Here is a 22069-nt window from a genome sequence, read left to right as displayed (position 1 = left end):
TGTGTGTGTGTGTGTGTGTGTGTGTGAGTCCACACCGTGACACTTTCACTTGATTAAACCAGCGGTTGGTGACAACGACCATCTCTGTGTCTCATCACTCCTTCACAACAAAAGCCCTTTGACCCAGCACGTTCAGCAGCAGATGGAGTCCCCCCCCCCCTCCCCCTCCCCCCTCCCCCACCCCCCTCTCCCCCTCCTCCTGCCTCCCCCTTCCCCTTATCTACCCCCCTCCTTTAAATCTGTGTCCCGAACAAAGACTGGGGGGGGGGCCTCCATTTTATCACGTTAAGACCTGCTCGCCATGGGAGAGCTTTCCCCTAAATTACTTCCTGTTAATTAATGTAACCCCCCCCCCCCTCTTACAGCCCCGCCCTGTGTGGGTGACACAGGTGGAGGTGGTGACCCCCATCCACAGATCAATGATGATTTCCCTCTTAAATTCCTGCCACAGTGGCGGCTCTGGGCCGTCTGATCCCCTGGTGGTTGTTATTCTGTTTGACAGCTGCGGGCAGAACGCCGGCTCGTCCTAATCGCCGCCACGTGAAATCATCTGGCATCATGAGCCGCGTCTCTGAGGACAGGAAGCAGGTCTGATATCAGCTGAGTGAGTGATGGAGGACAGGAAAGCTGCGGGGGCCTTTAAACATGATTCATCAGTCTGATATGAACTTTGTAAAACTGCTTCAGCTGAGAGACGTTTAAAGGTTTCATCAGGACACAAACAAAAACAAACTGATCGTTTAAAACCGATCACACAGAACAAGAACACAGATGACATCAAATTCATTCATGTTGACTCATTTTATAATGTTGTTTTTTTACTATTTTTAATGCACATTTTTTATATTTATTGACTTTTTTATCTAATTTAATTGTGTGTGATTTTTCTTCTGCTTTCCGGCTTTGCTGCTGAAACACTTTAAACGTTTCTGTTTGTCAGATGAATAAAAGATCATTTTATCTTATTTTGTTTAAAAAAGGATCAGAACTCATCCTGGTTTTTATGGAGGAAACCTTCAGATAATGTCGTTAAAAACTTTTCAGTAGGATAAGGAAAACTTTGATCCAAAGAGGGTTTGAATATTTGACCTTCATTGTAATGATCATGTTTTGGACGTTTTTAAAGGATTCTTTTGTTTTCCTTTCTTTCCTTTCGTTGACTTGACTTTCACTAACAGTTACATTGAACATGTTTTCAAACCACAACTCGACCTGCATCGATCCACAGGTTGGTGACCTGCGCTGGTTGGTCGTCACGTCTTTTGCCTCACTGAAGAAAGTCACAACAGTCCTGCTCTCAGCCTGAACACACACACAGCGTTTGTGTGTTAAGTGTTTCACAGAGCAGCATGTTCACTCTCCTGGAGCTCTTTGGAAAATCATGACAGCTCACCTACCTACGAGCAGGTCCTGTAAGTCTCATAAGCTGGATGTAAAGAAGAAAAAGAGCAGGAAGCTGGCTCAGAGGAGAAACCGGCCAGCTTCCTGCCACTCACATACCTGCAGGAGAAAGATCAGAGAAGGACAAGAAATCTAATGTGGACATAAAAACACATTCAGCAAACATGAAGAAACCTTAGAGGAAGTTTGTCAGCCTGTAAAATATGCTGTTTGTTTTTCTTGATGAGTGTCAGGGACGATTGTTCAGCTAGTATTCAGCTCAGCTGTTTCCCATGTATGGTGTGGTTATATGAAGTTTTTTTAAAGTATGTATTTAGGGTGCAGGTTTACCTCAATGTTCAAAATACAAAGGTTTTTGCTTCATGTCGTCCTGAGGAAAAAAGAACAAAGAGAAGTAATGAGGGCAGAAACCTGTTTGGATGCACAGATGACGTTCACGGGTCACTGTGGGAACACGTGCTGCAGCGTGCAGGGGAATCAAACCATCAAACCACACAGACTATGTACCAAACAGCTGAACCTTTCAATCAAACAAAAGGTGGCTGTAAGCAAATAATATGAACAAACTATAATTTAAAATATATATATATATATATATATATATGTGTTGAGAAAACTGTTATCACGATCAAACGTCAATATTGATTTTTATCGACGCAGATCAGACAAAACTCTCCGTCTTTTCTTTCCATCTCGATGCTTCCTTCTCCCACAACAACGAACATGACGAGCTGCATCTCAGGACGCCATTAGCACCAGATACAAACACACTACATCAGTGTCTCACACACTAAAACACTGTACACACACACACACACACACACACACACACACACACACACACACACACACACACATTAAGCCATCAAAAGAAACGGCGTGTTATGAGGACATACATTCTTCTCTGTTTGTGTGGATGTGTGTGTGTGTGTGTGTGTGTGTGAGAGCAGGTGTGTGTGCTGGTGATGCACATTTCTGTAGCCGTAGAGGAAGAAGAAGAGGAAGAGGAAGAAGAGGGAGATATAAATATTGTAGCGGACCAATGAATGCTCCCTTCATATTTCAAGACATTTGTAGAAAAAGAAGCTTCGCCTGCAGTCTATTTCTGCATTAGTCAGCTCTATTGTGGCTGCACTGCCAACGGAGCAGGATAATGCAGACACACACACACACACACACACACACACACACACACTCAGTTCACTCACATATATCAAACCAAAGAAGCCTCATAAGGGAACATCTCTCCTCTGAATCCAGAGTGAAGCAGAGAGAGGAGAGAATCACGTTTTAAACAAACAATCAGTGAAATGTGTGGAAGCTGTTTTGGTTCATTTTAATACATTTTCCATCAACTCTGATGAGGCCTTAATATTTCATCTGAAACCCTCATTCAGTGTTTTCACTCATTTCGTTTGTCGCGAGCTCTTCGTGCACAGAGGTGTTTTTTAATTAACTCTTATCGGCTCGTTTCCAACAAATTACATCTCGACTCAAATCGTATTTCTGCTAATTTCATTTCGATTCAGACTCATGTCGGCGTGTAATCATACGAAGGCCTGTTGTTGGAAACAAAGCAGCGGCAAGACCAAACACACAAGAAGGGGAGACGTGACACCTGCGATATGTCGACTTGATTCTAAGAAAACACGCGATATGAAAACTATTGAACATGTTGACATCCTTCCTGTAGATGACCTCTTCCTGTTCAATCAGCCTGCACAAACACAATCTTACAATGTGACGGCAGAGCGTCCTGGAATGTCTCAGTTATGTTTTATTGACTAATTGATTTATCACTGTGCTTTTCATCTGGGCCTTGTGTGTGTCATTTCCCAAGACGACCACACGAGGTCATCTTTGTCAAAGACTGAAACTCAGTCTGTTGTGTGTTTGTACATGTCTGTATGGTCTGGGTGGACTCTGGAACCAAACTGCCTTCTGGGATTAATACACTTTTTTAAAGACATATAAAAAGAGAAACAGTCTTTGGTCAAAAACATTTTGGTTTAAAAGTGTAAAAGAAACATTTCTTAACCATTTAGCAAATGTTGAGTATTTTCTTAGACCGAGTGTTGAATTTTCTTTTTGTTTCGAAACTCCGTCTACAACTTCTCAGTTCATCTATCGGACGCTTTGATTCATAACGACAAACATAAGAGAGTAAGAGCATCACAAGACAGGATTTAGAGAGGAGGAGACAACGTGAGGATTGGAAGTGCTTCCTGTCCGCACACAGGTGCGGACAGGAAGTGAGCACAGGCATTCATGAGAGTCCTAAATATCATCCTCGTCACCATCATCGTCATAACGGTCGTAGGTGTTCATAAACAGCGGGGTCTTTGGCTTTTTCTAAAAGGTGCAAAGGGGCTCTGCAGATTGTTTGGAGTTTGGTTGTCCGTTCCACCACTAGGGGGCGACAGAGGGGAAGATTTAGGACCCTGTTGTGAAGGTTGGATCCGACGCCTTTCATTAACAGAGTGTAGAGGGCGGGAGGGAGCGTAGACTTGGAGTTTAGGTCAACAGCAGGGTTTCAAAATGGAGAACTACATAAATCAAAAATGTATATAAGAGTGCTCTTGTTGTCCTGCCTTTGTTTGGATGTTCATGTCGTCGTTTGTCAGAACGGACGAACGACTGAAGTCTGTTGTTGTGATCGCTGCCTGCTGGGCTGCAGCTCAACAAAAGCTCTTCCACAGACAAATTGATGTTAATTAAGTGGGGATGCAGCGAGACGCGTCGAGTTGTCTGGTTTTTATAAAACTGCTAATTTAGAGTGTTCGTCTGTAAACCCATTTAGATTACAGCACAGCAATTAAACTGGCGAAACACTATAATTACTAAACAAAACATACAACCTCACATTCCCTCTGTTTATCTGTCAGAGGCAGCATGGACTGCTTCTTGTTTAAATCAGACCTTTAATGTGGATTGTGTTAGAAATAATGAAGGTTAATATTTTAGAAAGAATTCTTATGTCCAAGAAAACAAACTTTTCTCTGCCACAGCTGGAACACCTGACTCTGCTCACGTTCTCTCAACTGTCCTGGCAGCAGAGCCTGGACTCTCCAGTAGATGGCGCTCCCCCTCCACCTTCAGACAGGTGGTACTACTACCACCGGACGTCCCTGACTCCCAGTTGCCATGATCGGATTGTCACTCTGACCTTCACCTCAGCAGCATGGAAATGTGGACACGGGAACGCGAAGGAGAAATCCTTCAAGCATCTTGTCTCATAACACAGAGTAAGGTTTTTGAACTGTACTTTTGTAAAGCACCTCGAGATTACATTTTTTATGATTTGGCCCTATACAAATAACGATCCATCTCTGTATTTATTTATCCTTTTAAATGTTCTTTTTTTTAAGGTTTTGCAAGAATTAAAAATAACAATTTATCAGTTTTCAATTTTAAATATAGTAACATTTGTCCAGAATATTCAATAAGTTTATTCGGAGGAATTAAACCAGAAATACAGATTGAAACAAAAAAAGTTTGGTTAGAATATGTGAACCATCAGACTGGGCTAAACAGGCAACACGGTTCTGGGTTTAAATAATCAGCATGAAGATGTTCTTAAATTGACCCAGCAGTTCGGTTAAAAACTTCCCATTTCAGTTAGTTTATTAAACCAACATACGTACAGTATGTGCAGGTCCACTGCATGCACATATTGCATTGTTCTGCCACCTGGTGGATTTTTGCAGAACAGCATTGATGTCAAACTGCTGGAGAACTCTGAGGAGGTCATCTCTCCTCTCAGTGATTTTTACTCGGTCTCGGACTGGTCGTACTCTGGATTTTAAATCACGACCAGTCAAGACCACCACACATCAGCTGTTTATTTACGTCATTACCGTGATTAAAAGGAAAACAGTTGTTCATAAAAGAACAAATAACTTCAGTTGATTCAGTATTTGCTTGCAATTGTGGGATGCAGAGAGAGCAGAGAAGCATAGAGCAATGTACATAAGGCGGCATAAGAACTATTTGGCCATTAGGATGCTTTCATCAGATCAGCTGATGAGGCTTGCATGAGATAAGCTGATGTGAACTCTGACACAATAACAGAGCGTGACTGCGTGACCTGCCTGAACTAACTTTCAGTATGTGCCAGATCATGATTTCTGAGAAACAGACCATGTTTAAACAGAAAGGACATGTCCTCTCTACACAGGTATTTTTACCTGCTGGACAACATTTCTGACGCTTTATCTTCTCTTATCGGTTTTTCCCCTATCTATGTACAACGTTGACAATGACATTGTTTTCACAGAAGCTCACGCTCACATTTATTTAAGAAATCATTTTCACACTCATCAAAAAACATACCAACAAAAGGAAAAACAGACGTGAAATCACAAACAAATACTAAAACAAATCAGACAAAACAAACTTTAAATAACATGACAACCCCTTTACCTTCCCAGTAGTGTCTCTTCCCTGTTCTGTTTTGTTGTTTGTGTTGCATGGCAGTGACCCCGGTACTACAAAGCAGGTTCAACATATCCAAGTGGTATTTCAGTTCTCTTGCTTTATGAAGCCTATCGGGCCTTTCAGATAGGAGGCAGTGCAGTGGGCTTGCTGTGGAGTAGGCTGCAGAGCAAAAGAGTGCACAAGAGCAAAAAGCAACAGCACGCATTGCTAGGTGACCGAAACAGGTAGCTTCTGCCACAGCACTATCTAGGCCTATGTGTCCACTAATAAGAAAAGAGGACAGACTTTTCTCCTTCTGCCAAGGGGGAGACGAGCAGCAAAGAAAAGAGCGTTTGGTTCATGAAATCCTCAAGGCACACCAGGATGTGGGAGTGTTCAAGCTTGTCCAGGAACTGACACTGTCAGATGATGTCCAGGTAGGTGTTAAAGATAGATCTCAGGAAAGTGAGACAACATTGGTTGTGATCTGAGCTATCCTCCTATTGGACACACGGAGGTGATGTCAGGGTGCGATGCGCAAAAGTAGAAAATGTTTTAACTTTAGTGCAACGCACAAGAGTAGCACAGATGATCCTGCGCTGCATTCAACTCAGTGGCAAGGATACTGGGTACCCCCAGGGTTCTGAAAGTTAAATTTGAGACTCAGTAAGACCTTTTTAATACCACTTACAAGGAAATTTAATGCCAACTTCAAGGCCGTACAGATAAAAGTTTGCAGGATTCAATGTTCAAATTGGTGTCGACTTTTAGCTCTATGAATAATATACCAAATGAACTTCATCCATCCATCCACCCGTTTTCTTCCACTTATCTGAGGTCAGGTTGCGGAGGTAGCAGGAAAAGTAAGTCAAACAAGACGTTCCTCTCCCCTGCAACATTTTCTAGCTCCTCCTGGGGGATCACTGGAAAGAGTTGCAAATGAACTTTAAGTCAATAAAACGTTTTATTAATACTCACATTCATATGTGATACGTGTGTCTGTACATAAAATAAGTGTGCATTTATCACATTAGGAGTCTTTATCATTCTCAATAGCCTCACATAGCGTTGTTTCGTCACAAAAGTTCCTTGAACTGAAGCTAAGTAGAAAAATAAAAAAACAAAGGTTAAGTAAATTAAGATGAGAAAGGGCAGCAATCTACTCTTGCAGTGAAGTGAGTGTGTTTCAGTGGGTGTCAGTTTTTTTAATCTCTGCTACCTCGGTCATAATCTGTTCATCAAGATTCTCGAGCTCAGCCAATTTCTTCTCATGGCTCCTTCTGAAATCACTAGACTTAGTAATGAGCTCTACTATCTTGCTGCCAACTCACTTTTTTAATTCTTCCCGACCTGACAGCAGCGTTTGATACAGTGGATCACACAATCCTCCTTTCACGCCTTGAGCACTGTGTAGGCATCAAAACCACTGCTTTGGATTGGTTTAAATCGTACCTCTCTGAGCGATCATTCTCTGTACACATGTGCCTGTTTTCCTCCACTGTGGCCCCTTTAACATGTGGGGTCCCCCAGGGGTCAGTTCTGGGCCCTCTGCTGTTCTCACTATATATGCTACCCCTGGGGTCTATTTTTAGGAAGCATGGTGTTCCTTTCCACTGCTTTGCTGACGATGTGCAGGTTTATCTGCCATTAAAGGCCCTTACCAAGGACTCTTTTTAGGCTGTGCTCAACTGCCTGAGTGATGTAAAAACATGGATGGACTTAAACTTCTTGAAATTGAATGAAAACAAAACAGAAGTGATCCTGTTCGGTTGCCCTGATCGGACTCCCCCAACTCCCTTGGCCCATTAGCTCCTTACATTCAGCCCCATGCTAGGAGTCTTGGTGTGATTATTGACGGTGCTTTTAAACTGGACAAACAGGTCAGCTCTGTGGTAAGGTCTAGTTCTTTCAGCTGAGGTTTTTAGTGAAAGTGAAACCTTACTTAAGCCAAAAAGACCTGGAAAAAGTGATTCATGCTTTTATTACTTCTCGTTTAGATTATTGTAATTCCTTGTATGTCGGCATTGGCCAGTCTGAGCTCAACCGTCAGCAGCTTGTCCAGAACGCAGCAGCTCGTCTCCTAACTGGGACAAAGATGCGTGAGCACATAACTCGTGCTTTCCTCACTGCACAGTTTAAAAAAATATCTAAAGAAAATGTGAAACCTAAAACAAACTGCTTATCAGTATGGTTTGGTCTCAGCCATGATAACGGCTGCTTGTTACAACCAACCACCTCTGCTCTACAGCTGCTGACGCTCACCATATTGCTGCAGCGTCACAAATTAACTTTTTGACTCACCAAGATGCAAAAATTTACAGGCCAAGCATATTTAGTTTTTTTAGTCATGCACTGGCTAGGTATAGGATTAGGTATAGGATTCATTTAAAGATTCTTTTAATTGTTTTTAAATCTCTGTATGGGCTGGCCCTGGAATACCCGTCTCACCTCATTGTGGTACACCAGCCACCTCGAGCCTTGAGGTCTGCTAACCAGATGATCTTGGACGTTCCTCTATCCTTTTTAAAATCTAGAGGAGACAGAGCATTCGCAGTTGCAGCCCCCGCTCTGTGGAACTCCTTACCTTTGGCTGTGCGCACTGCGAACTGCCTCTCAACTTTTAAAACACAGCTAAAAACACACTTAGTACACAGCTTTTAGCAGTGTATAAGTCACTTTTATTGGGTCTATTGTTTTTGCTGTTTGTGGTGGTGGGGGGGGGGGGGGTGAGGGGGGGGGGTCATGTTAGGGTTCTTTGAAACTATCTTTGTCTTTCACTGTAAAGCACTTTGGTTTTAAATGTGCTATATAAATAAAATTGACATTGACTTTCCCTCAGCCTCTTCCGCTAAGTTGACCACATTTCTGGCCAAAACCTTAGACACTACAGTACCTGGATGGCTCTTCTACTCTTCTCAGGTTGCTCGAGGTGCTCCTGCCCTTTTCTTCTGGCCCTGTGCTAAGGATTCTTTCGCTCTTCTCTCATTATCAAGATGGATTCAGTATCTAGTCCTGGCTGCTCCAACAGAGGTCAGGAGCTCCGGTGTGAGTGGGACCTTGGCAAGTCCCCCTTGAGCTCAGGACGTAATTGTCAACATTTCAGCCAGATTCTCAATATCAAAAATATCCGACATACCCGTCGATCGCTCAGTCAAACTAAAAGATAATCTGGGCAGATAATCTGTTCTGAGAACATTCCAGTTGAGAGAATGGCTTTTTAATAATGTGGAAAATCTGAGAGTAAACAAAAACATGAACCTGTTAGTCAGGTGAATCAAATGCTTTCGATTTCAGAGCAGTATAAAAAGAAACAGGTGACAGAGAGGCTCAGACTGCTGGGACGACTGATGTCTGGTGAGTCTGGAACCATTTTACTGAACTTCAGCTGAGTAAATGATAACAGTGTGACAAACTGTTCTTCAATAGAGACAGACTGAGGAAACGGTGTTTGTGATCAGGTGTATTTATTTTCAAATGATATGCAAACATTTTAAAATCTTTTCTGTGAAACTAAAGTTAAAGTTAACTGTTTTTTTATTTTAGCATAAAATCAGCAGAGAGCCATGGGAAAGTTTGAACATGCTGACACTGAAGATGAATGAACCAGAGCTTGCAGGTAAACTTTCAATTGGACTGTTGGACAGATTCATTCTTAATTAAGTCATATTATTGTTAAGGATTTAGTCTTAAGTGAAGTTGTCTGTTTGTCACTTTGGTTTCTGACAAATTGAAGAAAAATGGAAACAGTTTAAAAAAATATCTAAAGAAAATGTGAAACCTAAAACAAACTGCTTATCAGTATGGTTTGGTCTCAGCCATGATAACGGCTGCTTGTTACAACCAACCACCTCTGCTCTACAGCTGCTGACGCTCACCATATTGCTGCAGCATCACAAATTAACTTTTTGACTCACCAAGATGCAAAAATTTACAGGCCAAGCATATTTAGTTTTTTTAGTCATGCACTGGCTAGGTATAGGATTAGGTATAGGATTCATTTAAAGATTCTTTTAATTGTTTTTAAATCTCTGTATGGGCTGGCCCTGGAATACCCGTCTCACCTCATTGTGGTACACCAGCCACCTCGAGCCTTGAGGTCTGCTAACCAGATGATCTTGGACGTTCCTCTATCCTTTTTAAAATCTAGAGGAGACAGAGCATTCGCAGTTGCAGCCCCCGCTCTGTGGAACTCCTTACCTTTGGCTGTGCGCACTGCGAACTGCCTCTCAACTTTTAAAACACAGCTAAAAACACACTTAGTACACAGCTTTTAGCAGTGTATAAGTCACTTTTATTGGGTCTATTGTTTTTGCTGTTTGTGGTGGGGGTGGGGGGTGAGGGGGGGGTCATGTTAGGGTTCTTTGAAACTATCTTTGTCTTTCACTGTAAAGCACTTTGGTTTTAAGATGCAAAAATTTACAGGCCAAGCATATTTAGTTTTTTTAGTCATATAAGTGTTTTTGTGTTACATACACATCTGTTTCAGTAAAATTGAGAAAGCATTATGTTCTGTTGAATCAATCACAGATTTATGTCACAGATTCAATAATTTCATCATATCATGAAATTGAGAAATTGAAAAATATATTTGCTGGCCGTTATTTTTTAAATAGGTCATTTTCAGACTCCCCTCTCCCCTCTGAACCCCCCGGTATTACAACATGACAGACTAAAATCCATCAGAGAATAATAAATTATTATTCGATCGATAGATCGATAGATAGATAGATACTTTATTGATCCCGAGGGAAATTCAAGGCATCCAGTAGCAGTATACAGACAGGCAGGACACAAGACATTAGTTACAATACACACCAGCTGTCCCCCCTCCCCTGTATAGCATTAGACTTAAAACGGATATACCATAATGTACATAACCTGTGAAGGAGAGAAAAACATGTGCTGATTAAAAGAGACCTGTAAACAGTTAAAGAGCCTTAGAAACAAAGTGCTGACCTTCTAGAAACTAGTTACATGTGCATGTACAGAGGTGTTTGAGGTAGTGCCAGAGGTGTGAGTACAGTCATTAAACAGTCAATGCAGGGATGCAGACTGGGCCATTAAAGTGCTCAGCAACATAAAGGAGCAGTGATTAGCATTAAGTGTCCAAAAAAATAAGGTGAAACCAGGAGTGATTAGGGTGATTGCCATTAAAGTACCCAACTATTGAGGAGCAGATTAGCATTAAGTGTCGAAGACAATAGAGTGAAACTTGACCTAGTTAGGGTGATCATGTCAACCATTACAGATGTAGCATAACACAACAGTAGGATGAAACCAGACATGATTAGGGTGATTATCTTTAAAGTGACCTGTGCTCAGTAAGGTGACTATCAATATGCATTAAAGTGTCCAACTGGAGGCTGACTCTGAGGTCAGCAGTGCAGATGAGGAGTGAGAAAAAAGTGAAAAATGACTCCAGGATTCACCGTGTGCTTCTTCCCTGCCGTGACAGTGAAGTGTTGTACAGTCTTATGGCCAGGGGGACAAAAGAGTTCTTGAGTCTGTCCGTGGAGCACGACTGTGACAGCAGTCTATCACTGAACATGCTCCTCTGGCCGGTGAAGGTGCTGTGCAGGGGGTGGTGTGTGTTGTCCATAATGGAGAGCATTTTGTCCAAAGTCCTCCTCTCTACCACTGTCACCAGTGAGTCCAGCTCTGTGCCCACCACAGAGCCGGCCCTCCTCACCAGTGAGTCCAGGTGTGCTGCGTCCCTCTTCTTGCAGCTTCCTCCCCAGCACACCACGGCGTAGAAGGGGACGCTGGACACCACAGACTGGTAGAACATCTGCAGCAGCTTTTTGCAGATGTTGAAGGACCCCAGCCTTCTCAGGAAGTAAAGACGACTCTGTCCCTTCCTGCAGGTAGTGTCCATGATAGGCGACCAGTCCAGCTTGCCATCCAGTTGCAGCCCCAGATACCCCTAGGTCCTGACCACCTCCACGTCGACCCCCCCAATGGAAACAGGTTCTAGATGTGGTTTGTTTCTTCGGAAGTCCACCACCATCTCTTTGGTCTTGGAGGTGTTTAGCTGCAGATGGTTGGAACTGCACCACGTCACAAAGTCCTCGATCAGGCTCCTGTACTCCTCCTCCTGTCCATCCCTGACACAACCAACTATCGCAGTGTCGTCCGAGTATTTCTGCATGTGGCAGAGCTCAGAGTTACACTGGAAGTCAGAGGTGTACAGGGTGAACAGGACAGGGGAGAGCACAGTCCTCCTTTCCGTTTGCCGCTGCGTTTCGTATCTCTGTCCGCTCTCACTGTAGTGAAGCCCGGTAGATCCACGTTCGCGTCCAGGGTGTTTCTGACCAGGTTTCTGTGAGGCACATTAAACTGCACTCTCTAAATGACACTTCATATAATCAGCCTGCTCATTATTAGACATGTTTCTGACTGCTCCTGCTGCGCATCTTCAGTGTGCACTATATCTGCAGTGTATAGAACACAGCACTGTTTCACACAGTCTGAGTGGAGACGCTCACAGACTGAGAATACAGAGACTATGAGAGGACATTCCTATCTTTATGTTAGCCGCAGACACGGTGAGAGAGAACGGAGAAGAGATTAACCGACCCTTTGACCTTTTTCCCACTCGGTCGAATGGATCAAGGATCAACTACGTGCTGAAGCATTAAAAGTTAAAAGGTTTGCGCCACATGCGCGTGTTTATGTGTGTGTTTGCAGTGAAATGGAGGTTGGTGTGTCTCAGACTCTCAGTGTGCTCCATGATTAAATTTGTAATGTAAATGCCCTCTGAAATTTACTCACCAAATGGAAAATCTGCCTGCATTTGGCCCTTGGCTGGTGTTGATTTTGGACCGTGTTACTGCGATTCATTTTTTAAAGTATCGATGTGAACCTTGACACCATTGAATCGATTTTAACTGCCTAATGATTAATCTTTACATCCCTAGTCAGTAGCGTACTGTGATTGCTTGATTTGTTGAAATAGTTTAGAGCTGATCTGCAGTGAAGCTCAAGATCCCAATGTGTGATTCTGTCAAACTAAACCGATGGTATTGGATGTTTCCTCCAGGTTTGAAAGCACAGGACGGCTAATTGAAAAGTGTGTCCAAGTCACCATGTCTTCACGGAACAAAGAAGAAGATAAAACAGGTAAAATCCCTTTACAATAGTTAAACATATTCTATCATTCATTCAGCCTTCAGTTTTATAAACCATAAACTATCCATTAAATATCTATGAGCCATTCAAGCCACATAAAACATATTTTCTCGAAGGGTAAAAATATTTAAATGTTGAAGAAAAATGATGCATCTCAGGTTAAAATTGTTGTTTTTTTAAGAATGGGAAACTAAGTCATGGCATGAACCAAACATTCAGAGTTTGCCTTTTAATAAAGCATGCATGTTAATCATCCATGCAAAGTGAAAGCAGCAGGAGCTAATGCATTGCATTGAATTTGCATTGACTGAAAAGCAGGTACAGCCCTGATATGGCTCTTAGGCCTGGCTCAAACTGCAGGGCTTTAAAAATCCTTCCTGAATCCTCGAAAAGCATATTCTTCTCCATAATCTCAAACAACTTTTTGATGAGAAAATGTTGAATGTGGACAAATTGTATTGTATATTCTTCAGTGAGAGCTGAAGGCAAGATTATGCATTATGGTAGTCCACCACTACAGTCCACTTCTCACTTTCCACTCTTAGTCATTATAGTCACACAAAACTTCTGCCAGACCCTTTCATGCCGTAGTTGTCAAGATTTAAAATTCTAAAAAACAGATGTTTTAAAGAAATACCCCCTTAAGCGTCTCCAACAATGTCTGAACAGATCAGGGATGTAAAATGTGATCTATATACCATTGGTAGGTGGCAGGTAGTTGCTCCCGAGCAGCCTTGAGTTGGGAGCGAGTCTGCAATTGTCAGGAAGGAGGAATCTGAGCCAGGCTTAAGAGAGCATCGTGGCTGGTTGGGAAAGTTAGGATAAAATATTGTTTTGATCAATACAGACATTAACAGGCAGGTCATACACATTGAACCCTGCAGTAGAGGATGAGTCTTTGTTGTAGCCTATGCAATGTTTGTCTTAGAACAAACTGGTGGTGTATTTATTGTTATGGAGTAACTGGACAAGAGAAGATAATAAAGTCACTTACAGGGATAGAGACTTGAGTTTCAGACTCACATTCAAAGCGTGCACAAATATGACTTCAGACTCAACTTGGACTTGCCCCTCCAAGACTTCAGACTGGACTTGTGCCCAATCTTATTGTTATTTAATTTTGGTACATTGTCTAATGCATGCTGAGCGTCATTCCCCTCATGCACAACACTACAATACACAGATGACACCATAATGAGGACAGCCCCTGCAGCTGCTTCAGTCGGCGCTGGCTAGAGGCTAAAGCAATGCAGGCGGTCAGTTCAGTGCTGCATTCACTTCATCATGACCATAGGTGAGCTTATGGTCACGAGTTTTGGGGCATAACTGAAAGAACAAGATCCCAGATACAAGCAGCTAAAATTAACTTCCTCTGCAGAGTGGCTGGGTGCACCTTTCCACACAGCAGTCTGGTATGGATCAGTACAGTTTGGTACGGTTTGGTTCGATTAAGCCTGATCCCGTTTGAGTTTCCACAGCCACCCGTGCCCTATTTGGTAGACGGCGTGTATGCCGGATGCCGATAGCTACTATGTAATAGCGTCACATGATAGCAGCTAACCGCTAACTAATAAATTCAAAACAGAAAAAAAAAGCGATACATACCAACCCTAACCCTAACCCAACGAAAGACATCCAGCAATTCATCCACTTTGTCACTGACATGTGAATCTTTATTACAAAAACTCAATCCAGCTTTGTTTCAGGGAAGGCTGTGTGTGGCGACGAGAAATACAGACACCAACAGACAGACAGACAGACACTGCAGCATATTACTGCGTGAACTGTCTGCAAAAATAGATATTATGAGAGTCTCTGAGTGACGATATGAACTACTAATGTCAGTGTTTCCCCTACCCCCTCCCCGTACCCCCTTACGTTAATTTAAAAAAATGCCCTAGCCCTAACCCAACCCTTTTTTTGGGAGCACTTTGTGCTTTTATTGTAGAGAAAGGACAATGGATAGAGTCAGAAATCAGGAAACAAGAGTGGGATAGGAGCCACAGTTCGGATTCTAACTCATTCCACCCGTTTAGAGGACAACAGCCTCCATACATGGGGAGCACAAACTAACCAATGCGCGCAAGATTAATTCAATTTCATATAAATTTCAGTACATAGTGCCAGATCATAACTGAAGTCAATCAACAATACCTGTCTGATGGAACAGAACTTGATGGAAATCTTGTCACATCCCTAATGTTTGTAAGAATGTTCTCCGTTTTCACTGATTAACTAATTGTATTTTTATTTTGGCAATCCTCCCGATATACATAAAGATGTCATAAAAGATTATTTATTCAATATTATTTATAAAACAAAGACACTTAAGTTGGACTTGCAACTGTTTCTGAAGACTTGAGCCTTCATATGGACTTTCATGAACAGTATTAACATTTGACTTGGACATTTAAGTGACTTGTGCCCATCTCTAGTCACGACTAAACATGACTTGCATAAATGCAAATGCTAACTGTTTTTAGGTAAACTTAAAGAATTTTAATCAATATCAAAAAGGGACCTATTGCTGTAAACCTGTTCTCTCTCTCTTTAACAGTCCTTTTAAAGTTTCTCTCACAACTTGGACTGGAGAGATTTCATCCCAACAAACTTACTCTTCGCTCTCTCTTGGAGATCAACAGAAACAGTGTGTATGATGAAGCAGTTTCATCAGTGGAGGACATACCATGGTGCTTTCTCAGGAAACTATTTAAAATCAAAGCAGAATGCAGGAACTGTACACAATTATCAAACAAAGATGATGAAGAGGAGGAAAACAATGATGACTTTGACCTTTATACTGCAGAGGACTCTGCAGACAATAAGGTGAACATTCTTGACCTCGTGGTAGCACTCTTTCTTTGTGCTGACAGCTTCTTGCAACAAGAAATGGCTCTCAAAATGTCGATGTGCCAGTTTTCTGTCCCACTCGTGTTGCCACATGGCAACAGTAGTCAGAGTACCTTGATGGTGTGGGCTCTGAGGGACATCGTCAAAGAGTGGCGTCCACAAGAAATGTCAAGTTCAAAAGGGTTTGTTGAAGAAAACATTGTCCAGACAGAACTACCCTTCTTCTCCTTTGTGAGACTTAAAAACTGCAGTTTATCCAAGTCCCAGTGTTTGAATCATATTCTCAGCCTGGACCAGTACAACAACAACAACATGTTCATACACAGAGATATGAAAGGAGGAAACCATGAAAGGAAAATTGCAAATGGATTGGTAGAAGTCTGCTGGTACCTTCCCTGTGGCACAGAAAATCTTGACAAATTTCCAAAACCAATTGCTGTTGCCAATCTGAGAGGAGACATTGGTGGGTCACTTACACAATTCAGTTTTCTGTTTCAAGTGTCGACTGCTACCTTTGTATTCCTGGACAAAGTTGAAGAAAACGAGCACAAGATTCTGATATCTCTCCAAGAAGTGAAAGATAAACTGTTCTTGGTTGTGAATCGAAGGCCTGACAGTGCCAAAGAGGACATGATGACTGTCAGCAATACAGTCAAAGAATTAGATTTACCAAAGAGCTGTGTGAAAATCAAAGGCCAAGATGTAAATGTGTGTGAGTTTTCAGAGAAACTAAGTGTGGCCATCAAAAAATCCATGACAAATAAAAAACCTTCAATGACAATCGAAAACATGCTTGACAAGGCGGTTGAACTTGGTCTGTCTGAGGATGAAAGCATAAGTGACGACCAAAAGAAGGCAGCTGAGGAGATTGTGAAAGGAATTGGTGTGCGACCTATACCAGAGTACAAGAACAAAGCACTTCCGTTACAAGGTGATAAATTGAAAAGGTTATCACAGTTGGAAATGGAAGAATGTAGGTTAAAACATGCAGGTGATCTTGGTGGGGAAAAATATAAATCTCAACTGCAAACAGAAAAACAAGAGATTGTCAATGAGCTGGGCAAACACAAACTGTCCAAAGCTATGAATAGTTTCATTGAACAATCATCTGAACAGGACAAAGTCAAGAGAGATTTTTTCCTGAAGTGGATGAAACTTAAACTGAATGCACATTCACAGCTGGCCATAACACTACGTCACAAACTAACAGAAGAAGGAAACAAAAAGCAGAAAGACGGGAAACAGATTGCAGAACTGGATTGGGCTTTGCTGGAAAGCTCTTTGGGAATAGAGCATTACATGAGAGAGATGGGACTCATCTATGAGTTTTCATCCCAGTCACAACACATTGATGATAAAATATCTCGTCTCCCTGGTTTGGCTGCTGAAATGCTGTTGGATGGATATCCTTTAGAGCTTCTCGATGGAGATGCGTCAAACATCCCTCAGAGGTGGGTGACAGATGTGCTAATGGAACTTCACAACAAGGTTGGAGGTGAAAGCAGACTGTTGGTGCTGACTGTGTTGGGTGTTCAAAGTACAGGGAAGTCAACACTCCTCAACACCATGTTTGGTGTGCAGTTTCCTGTCAGCAGTGGCAGATGCACAAGAGGAGCATACATGCTCTTTCTCAGAGTAGGTGATGACATGAAAAGCGAGTTGAACTATGACTTTATAGTTCTCATTGACACAGAGGGTCTAAGGTCTCCTTGTTTGGCACAACTAGAGGACAGTTGTGAGCATGACAACCAGCTGGCAACCTTTGTCATCGGTTTAAGTGATGTCACTATTATCAATGTTGCAATGGAGAACTCAACTGAAATGAAGGATTTTCTTCAAATTGCGACTCATGCATTCTTGAGGATGAAGCAGGTTGGGAAAAAGCCAGTATTTCATTTAGTGCACCAGAACGTTGGTGGAGTTTCTGCCCATGCAAATACCAAGACAGAGCGAATACATCTCTTGGAACAGCTCAATGAAATGACCAAAATCGCAGCTGAAATGGAAAAACATCCTTCCATACAGTTATTCACAGATGTGCTGGACTATGACTTGGAAAAAAATAACTGGAATATCCCAGGACTGTGGCACGGGACCCCACCAATGGCACCAGTGAACACAGGTTACAGTGAAGCTGTGGCAGATTTCAAGAAAAATCTTCTGGAGACAGTTAAAAGAGACAAAAGTGATCATGTGGCAGACATCCCAGAGTTTCTGGAGTGGATAAAAAGTCTGTGGAGAGCTGTTAAGTTTGAGAACTTCATATTTAGTTTCAGAAACACTCTCGTGGCTCATGCCTATGACAACCTTTGCAAAGAGTTCAATCAGTGGGAATGGGAGTTCAGAAAAGAGATTTCCCGCTGTGAAAGAGAAACTGAAATGGAAATCCAAAATTCTGACAATGAGTCTGAGCTTCATCAATTGAATGAAATGGTCAAATCAAAAAAGTCAAAGGTGTCTGACAAAATAGCAGAACAAAAAACAAAAATGGATCAGAAACTTCAGGACTACTTCAAGAGGAAAGACCAACATGTGAATCTGATAATGAAATACAAAACTGACTTCATCATCAGGATTGATGGTCTTACAAATGAAATCCAACATTCAGCCAACAATGACTTGGATTGTGCACTTGAATGTAAAAAAAGTTCAAAAGAGGCTGAAAACCTTCAGAGAAAACACAGAGAAGTGATCGAAGAGCAAGTTAAGAAACTTCTGAGCGACTGCAAAAAACGCAAAAAACTGTCAGACGAGAAGCTGAAAGAAGAGTTTGAAAAAGTGTGGGCTGCTGTCACTGTAAACATATCTGGCCTAAAAGAACAGGATATACTTGCCAAAGTTATTGAACAGTTGAGAAGACATTTTGGAAATCTTAATGTCAATGAGGAACTACAGAATATTACTGTCCTGCAAGAAACAGGGAAAGATCAATTTAAGGCCAAAACTGAACATGCAAAGAGGACAAACCCCTTGATGGAACTATGGAGCAAAATATGGCCGGATAGTTTAAAACCTGAATTACAGAACCTGGCAGACAGTGTAATTGCATCCTGCACACGATTTGTTCAAGATGCTGCAAAGACAGAAAAAGATTACCATGATTCTCTCACAAAGGAACTTCTGGAAAGAGTCGATGAATCCCTCAAGCAAAGCTGCAAAAAGTTCAACCCCAAGTTTGATATTGACCTGAAAGTTCACATTTGTGGATTTGCTTCAAGAGAGTTCCTTCAAATGCACAGGAACTACTTGGCCCAAAGGGATCCAAAAATTAAACTGGAAGAGAAAAAGAAACAGTATCTGACAGACTTCATTGACTTGTACAAAGAGAGAGATGACAGCCAACGCAAAGCAACTGATTATGTCAGATTTTGCATCAAACCTGCTGTTGAGGAGTACATCAGTAGATCTCTGGGAGTCGACATTGTGGATGACATTTTGACAAGTTGCTATTCAACAGAGTACAGTTCACGCTCCTTCTTCCAGTACAACATTCAAGAACAGTTGCTGCAAAAGGATGACTTTGAGAGTTTTGTTAAGTACATTACAAGGTATGAAATATGTGTTAAGGATTGGATATTTCAGCATGTCCTGCAAAAGATGTCAGAGGGCCAGACTCTGTGCAGACTGAAGAATAAAATTCTGCATGTCATTGTTGACAAAATCAAACAAGCATTAGAGCAGTCCACAAAACGCAGTGATGACACTCTGCTACCAGACAACCAGGAAAGTATCCAAGAACTCATCAACAACATGCGACACTATTTAAAGAAAGACATCTCAATTTCAGTGGAGGAAGAAAAAACCATCCTGTTTCAGATCCAAAGCAAATGTCATCAGTTTACAGAAAACCTGTTTAAATCAGTCGATGAGTTAAAGGAAGACCTGAAGAAGGAATTCTCAAACTCTGGTGACATCTCTGAGACTCTGGAAAAACTCCCAACCAAACCACAAGAGGAGCTCTTTAAGCGTGTGTTTGGCTGTGGAAAACAATGTCCATTCTGCAAAGTTCCCTGTGAGGCTGGAGGCAAAGAACACAGCAAGCATCATGCAGCTGTGCACCGTCCTCAAGGTCTTGGCATGTACAGACATCAAGATTCTGAGAAGTTGGTTGAAACACTGTGTACAACAGATGTCCAGGGTGAAAGACAATTCAGTAACACAGACACTGAGGGGAAGTTCCATCCTTATAAAGACTATACCACATACTATCCAGACTGGCACATTCCTCCTGACCGCACCATCCAGGCATCTGACTACTGGAAGTATGTCCTGGTGAAATACAATGACAGGTTTGCTGAAGAATACAAAGCAAAGCCAGCTGACGTTCCAGAGTCCTGGAGAAAGATCACAAAGGAACAAGCACTGACAGGTTTAAAAGAAGCCTTCAACATTAAATGAACAATTCACAACTCTGACAAATATCCTGAAACAAGAAACATTTACACACCTCCTGTTTTTTGAGTGCAAATGTCCAACAGAGGAGGAGGAGTGGCAGAATCATATGACACTGAACGCTTCAGGGCATTGAGAAAAACAGCTTGTTTCACATGTTTTCCTTACTTAGAGAAATGGAAGTCTTCAAAGAAAGACAGAAACTCGGCATCAAACACCTGATTTATATTTTTAATGTTTCTATGTTATGATTAAGTTCATTTGACTCACCAGCTGCTGACAGTGAACAGCTGGTCTGGTGATTGTGAGCAAAGACTAATGAAATTTTGTGTTGTTTTTTTTAAAATAGAAGAATCATTTTGTTTTGTATATTTTCTTTCAGCACTCTTACAACAGTACATGAATAAGGGGATGACTATGATGTAAGTGTAAAGGACAACTCATGTAGTTTATGTTCTTTCAGTTACCTTTTGTGTTTAAGATTTTCTTTTCAAAGATAATGTCAGAAGGTGTGAACAATGTGAGGTCGGTATGAGTGACAAGCTGACCATGACAGATGATGAAAACAGAGATCATGTTGTTGTTTTTCTATTTTATATGAAGTCTCTGAGTTGTTTTTTTAATCTCTCTTTATCTTCATGTTGTTGTATTTTTTCATGCCCACATGCATTTTAAGTGTGCAATAATGATGAAAATGTTCTTCAAGACCACGAACATGTTTTCTTTTGTTTTGATGAGTAATGAAACAGTTTGTTGTTTTTTATGTAGTTGTATATCTCTGTGTATTTTAACAGGTACACATAGTAAAGATGATGAAATGAGGATTTACTATAGAGAGACCATGCAGGGGGAAAAAGATGATCTGCAGTGTTTGTGACAGAATGATTCTACATTGATTCAGATTTGGAGTTTTGATCGTCCTGATCACAGAATGTGTCACAAGAAAACTAAATACAGTCAGAAAATAAGAAATGTTGATAACACTGACTTCAGATGCTGACTTACATTGTTTATTGTATTTCTAACGTAAATGTTCTTCTTGTGTTTTCAGTTATATTTTGGCCTTGTTGTTTTCATGTGTTTGCTCAGTCATAGAGCTACAGTACAGAAAGTGATGCTGATGAAATGACCTGCTCGTACAATAACAGTTTGATGGCTCAATTTGTAGTCACAGTAAAAACAAGTTAATCCTTTGATGTGTTTTTGATTTTGTCAGTGAATATGTGATGTTCATCTCACTGACTTTGATGATTATGTTTCAATGTTGTCTGAAGAGGCTGAGAGCAGGAGAAGTGAGGCCTATTTGAGTTATTTCAGACAGACCATGAGTTCAGCAAGCTGATATTTACATGTTCTTTCTGTTTTTGATGGAAAATGTTGTTTGATGAAGATGATTTACTGATTGTATAATCAAAGTGAAAATGGGCCTAAAGCCACACATGTTGATTTAAACTGTGATTAAAGATTTTAGTAGAAATTTATTTCTTCAGTCTTCTTTTGTTCAAATTGTAAATAATGTATTTTGAGTTCTACATACTATGATTTCTAAACATTAGAAGTTGGGCTAACAAATGAGCTTTTATTCAGATTATTTTTATTTCTTATCTTAAAAAACGTCAAATTTAAAGTTCTGCTATCTATGAATTCCAGATAATGAAAGTTGCCCCATACTCTTTCATACAAATACAATCATAACCAGTTCAGTCAAATGTTTTGTTTAAACATTAAAAGACAAGTTTTCTAACAGTGAACCCTAACCCTAACCCTAACAGTGCAGAAAGCACAATGAAAACAAAGCAGGCCGACCCTGAAATCAGAAATAACAATTCTGACTTCAGCAACAGAACAAAAACATAAAAAATGATAAAAGTGCAGATCTCTT

The 22069-nt window shown here is 41.2% G+C and overlaps 2 protein-coding genes across 10 annotated transcripts in view; one reads left to right on the top strand and one right to left on the bottom strand.

Moving 5' to 3' along the window:
• Positions 1–22069, bottom strand: part of LOC306821306 (serine/threonine-protein kinase BRSK2-like) — a 125825-nt gene that overhangs the window by 49580 nt on the left and 54176 nt on the right. For 5 of the 9 annotated variants that reach the window (XM_079339649.1, XM_079339653.1, XM_079339646.1 and 2 more), the window contains exons 2-4: positions 1732–1771; positions 1394–1500; positions 1213–1302 (exon numbers count right to left, since the gene is read on the bottom strand). The exons of the other annotated variants lie outside the window; for them this stretch is intronic. The gene's annotated coding sequence lies outside the window, so the exon portion shown is untranslated. The remainder of the gene's footprint in view (positions 1–1212; positions 1303–1393; positions 1501–1731; positions 1772–22069) is intronic. 9 annotated transcript variants of the gene reach the window in all.
• Positions 12175–21669, top strand: LOC306821295 (up-regulator of cell proliferation-like). Its single transcript, XM_079339618.1, has 2 exons — positions 12175–12936; positions 15503–21669. The coding sequence occupies exons 1-2, from the start codon at positions 12834–12836 to the stop codon at positions 20191–20193; spliced, it is 4794 nt and encodes a 1597-aa protein (XP_079195744.1). The 5' UTR covers positions 12175–12833; the 3' UTR covers positions 20194–21669.

This window comes from Symphodus melops (assembly GCF_947650265.1).
Source record: "Symphodus melops genome assembly, chromosome: 3".
In the NCBI taxonomy this organism is placed as follows: domain Eukaryota; kingdom Metazoa; phylum Chordata; class Actinopteri; order Labriformes; family Labridae; genus Symphodus; species Symphodus melops.
The sequence above is the reverse complement of the archived record's forward strand: the minus strand, read 5'-3'. Positions and strand labels throughout refer to the sequence as shown.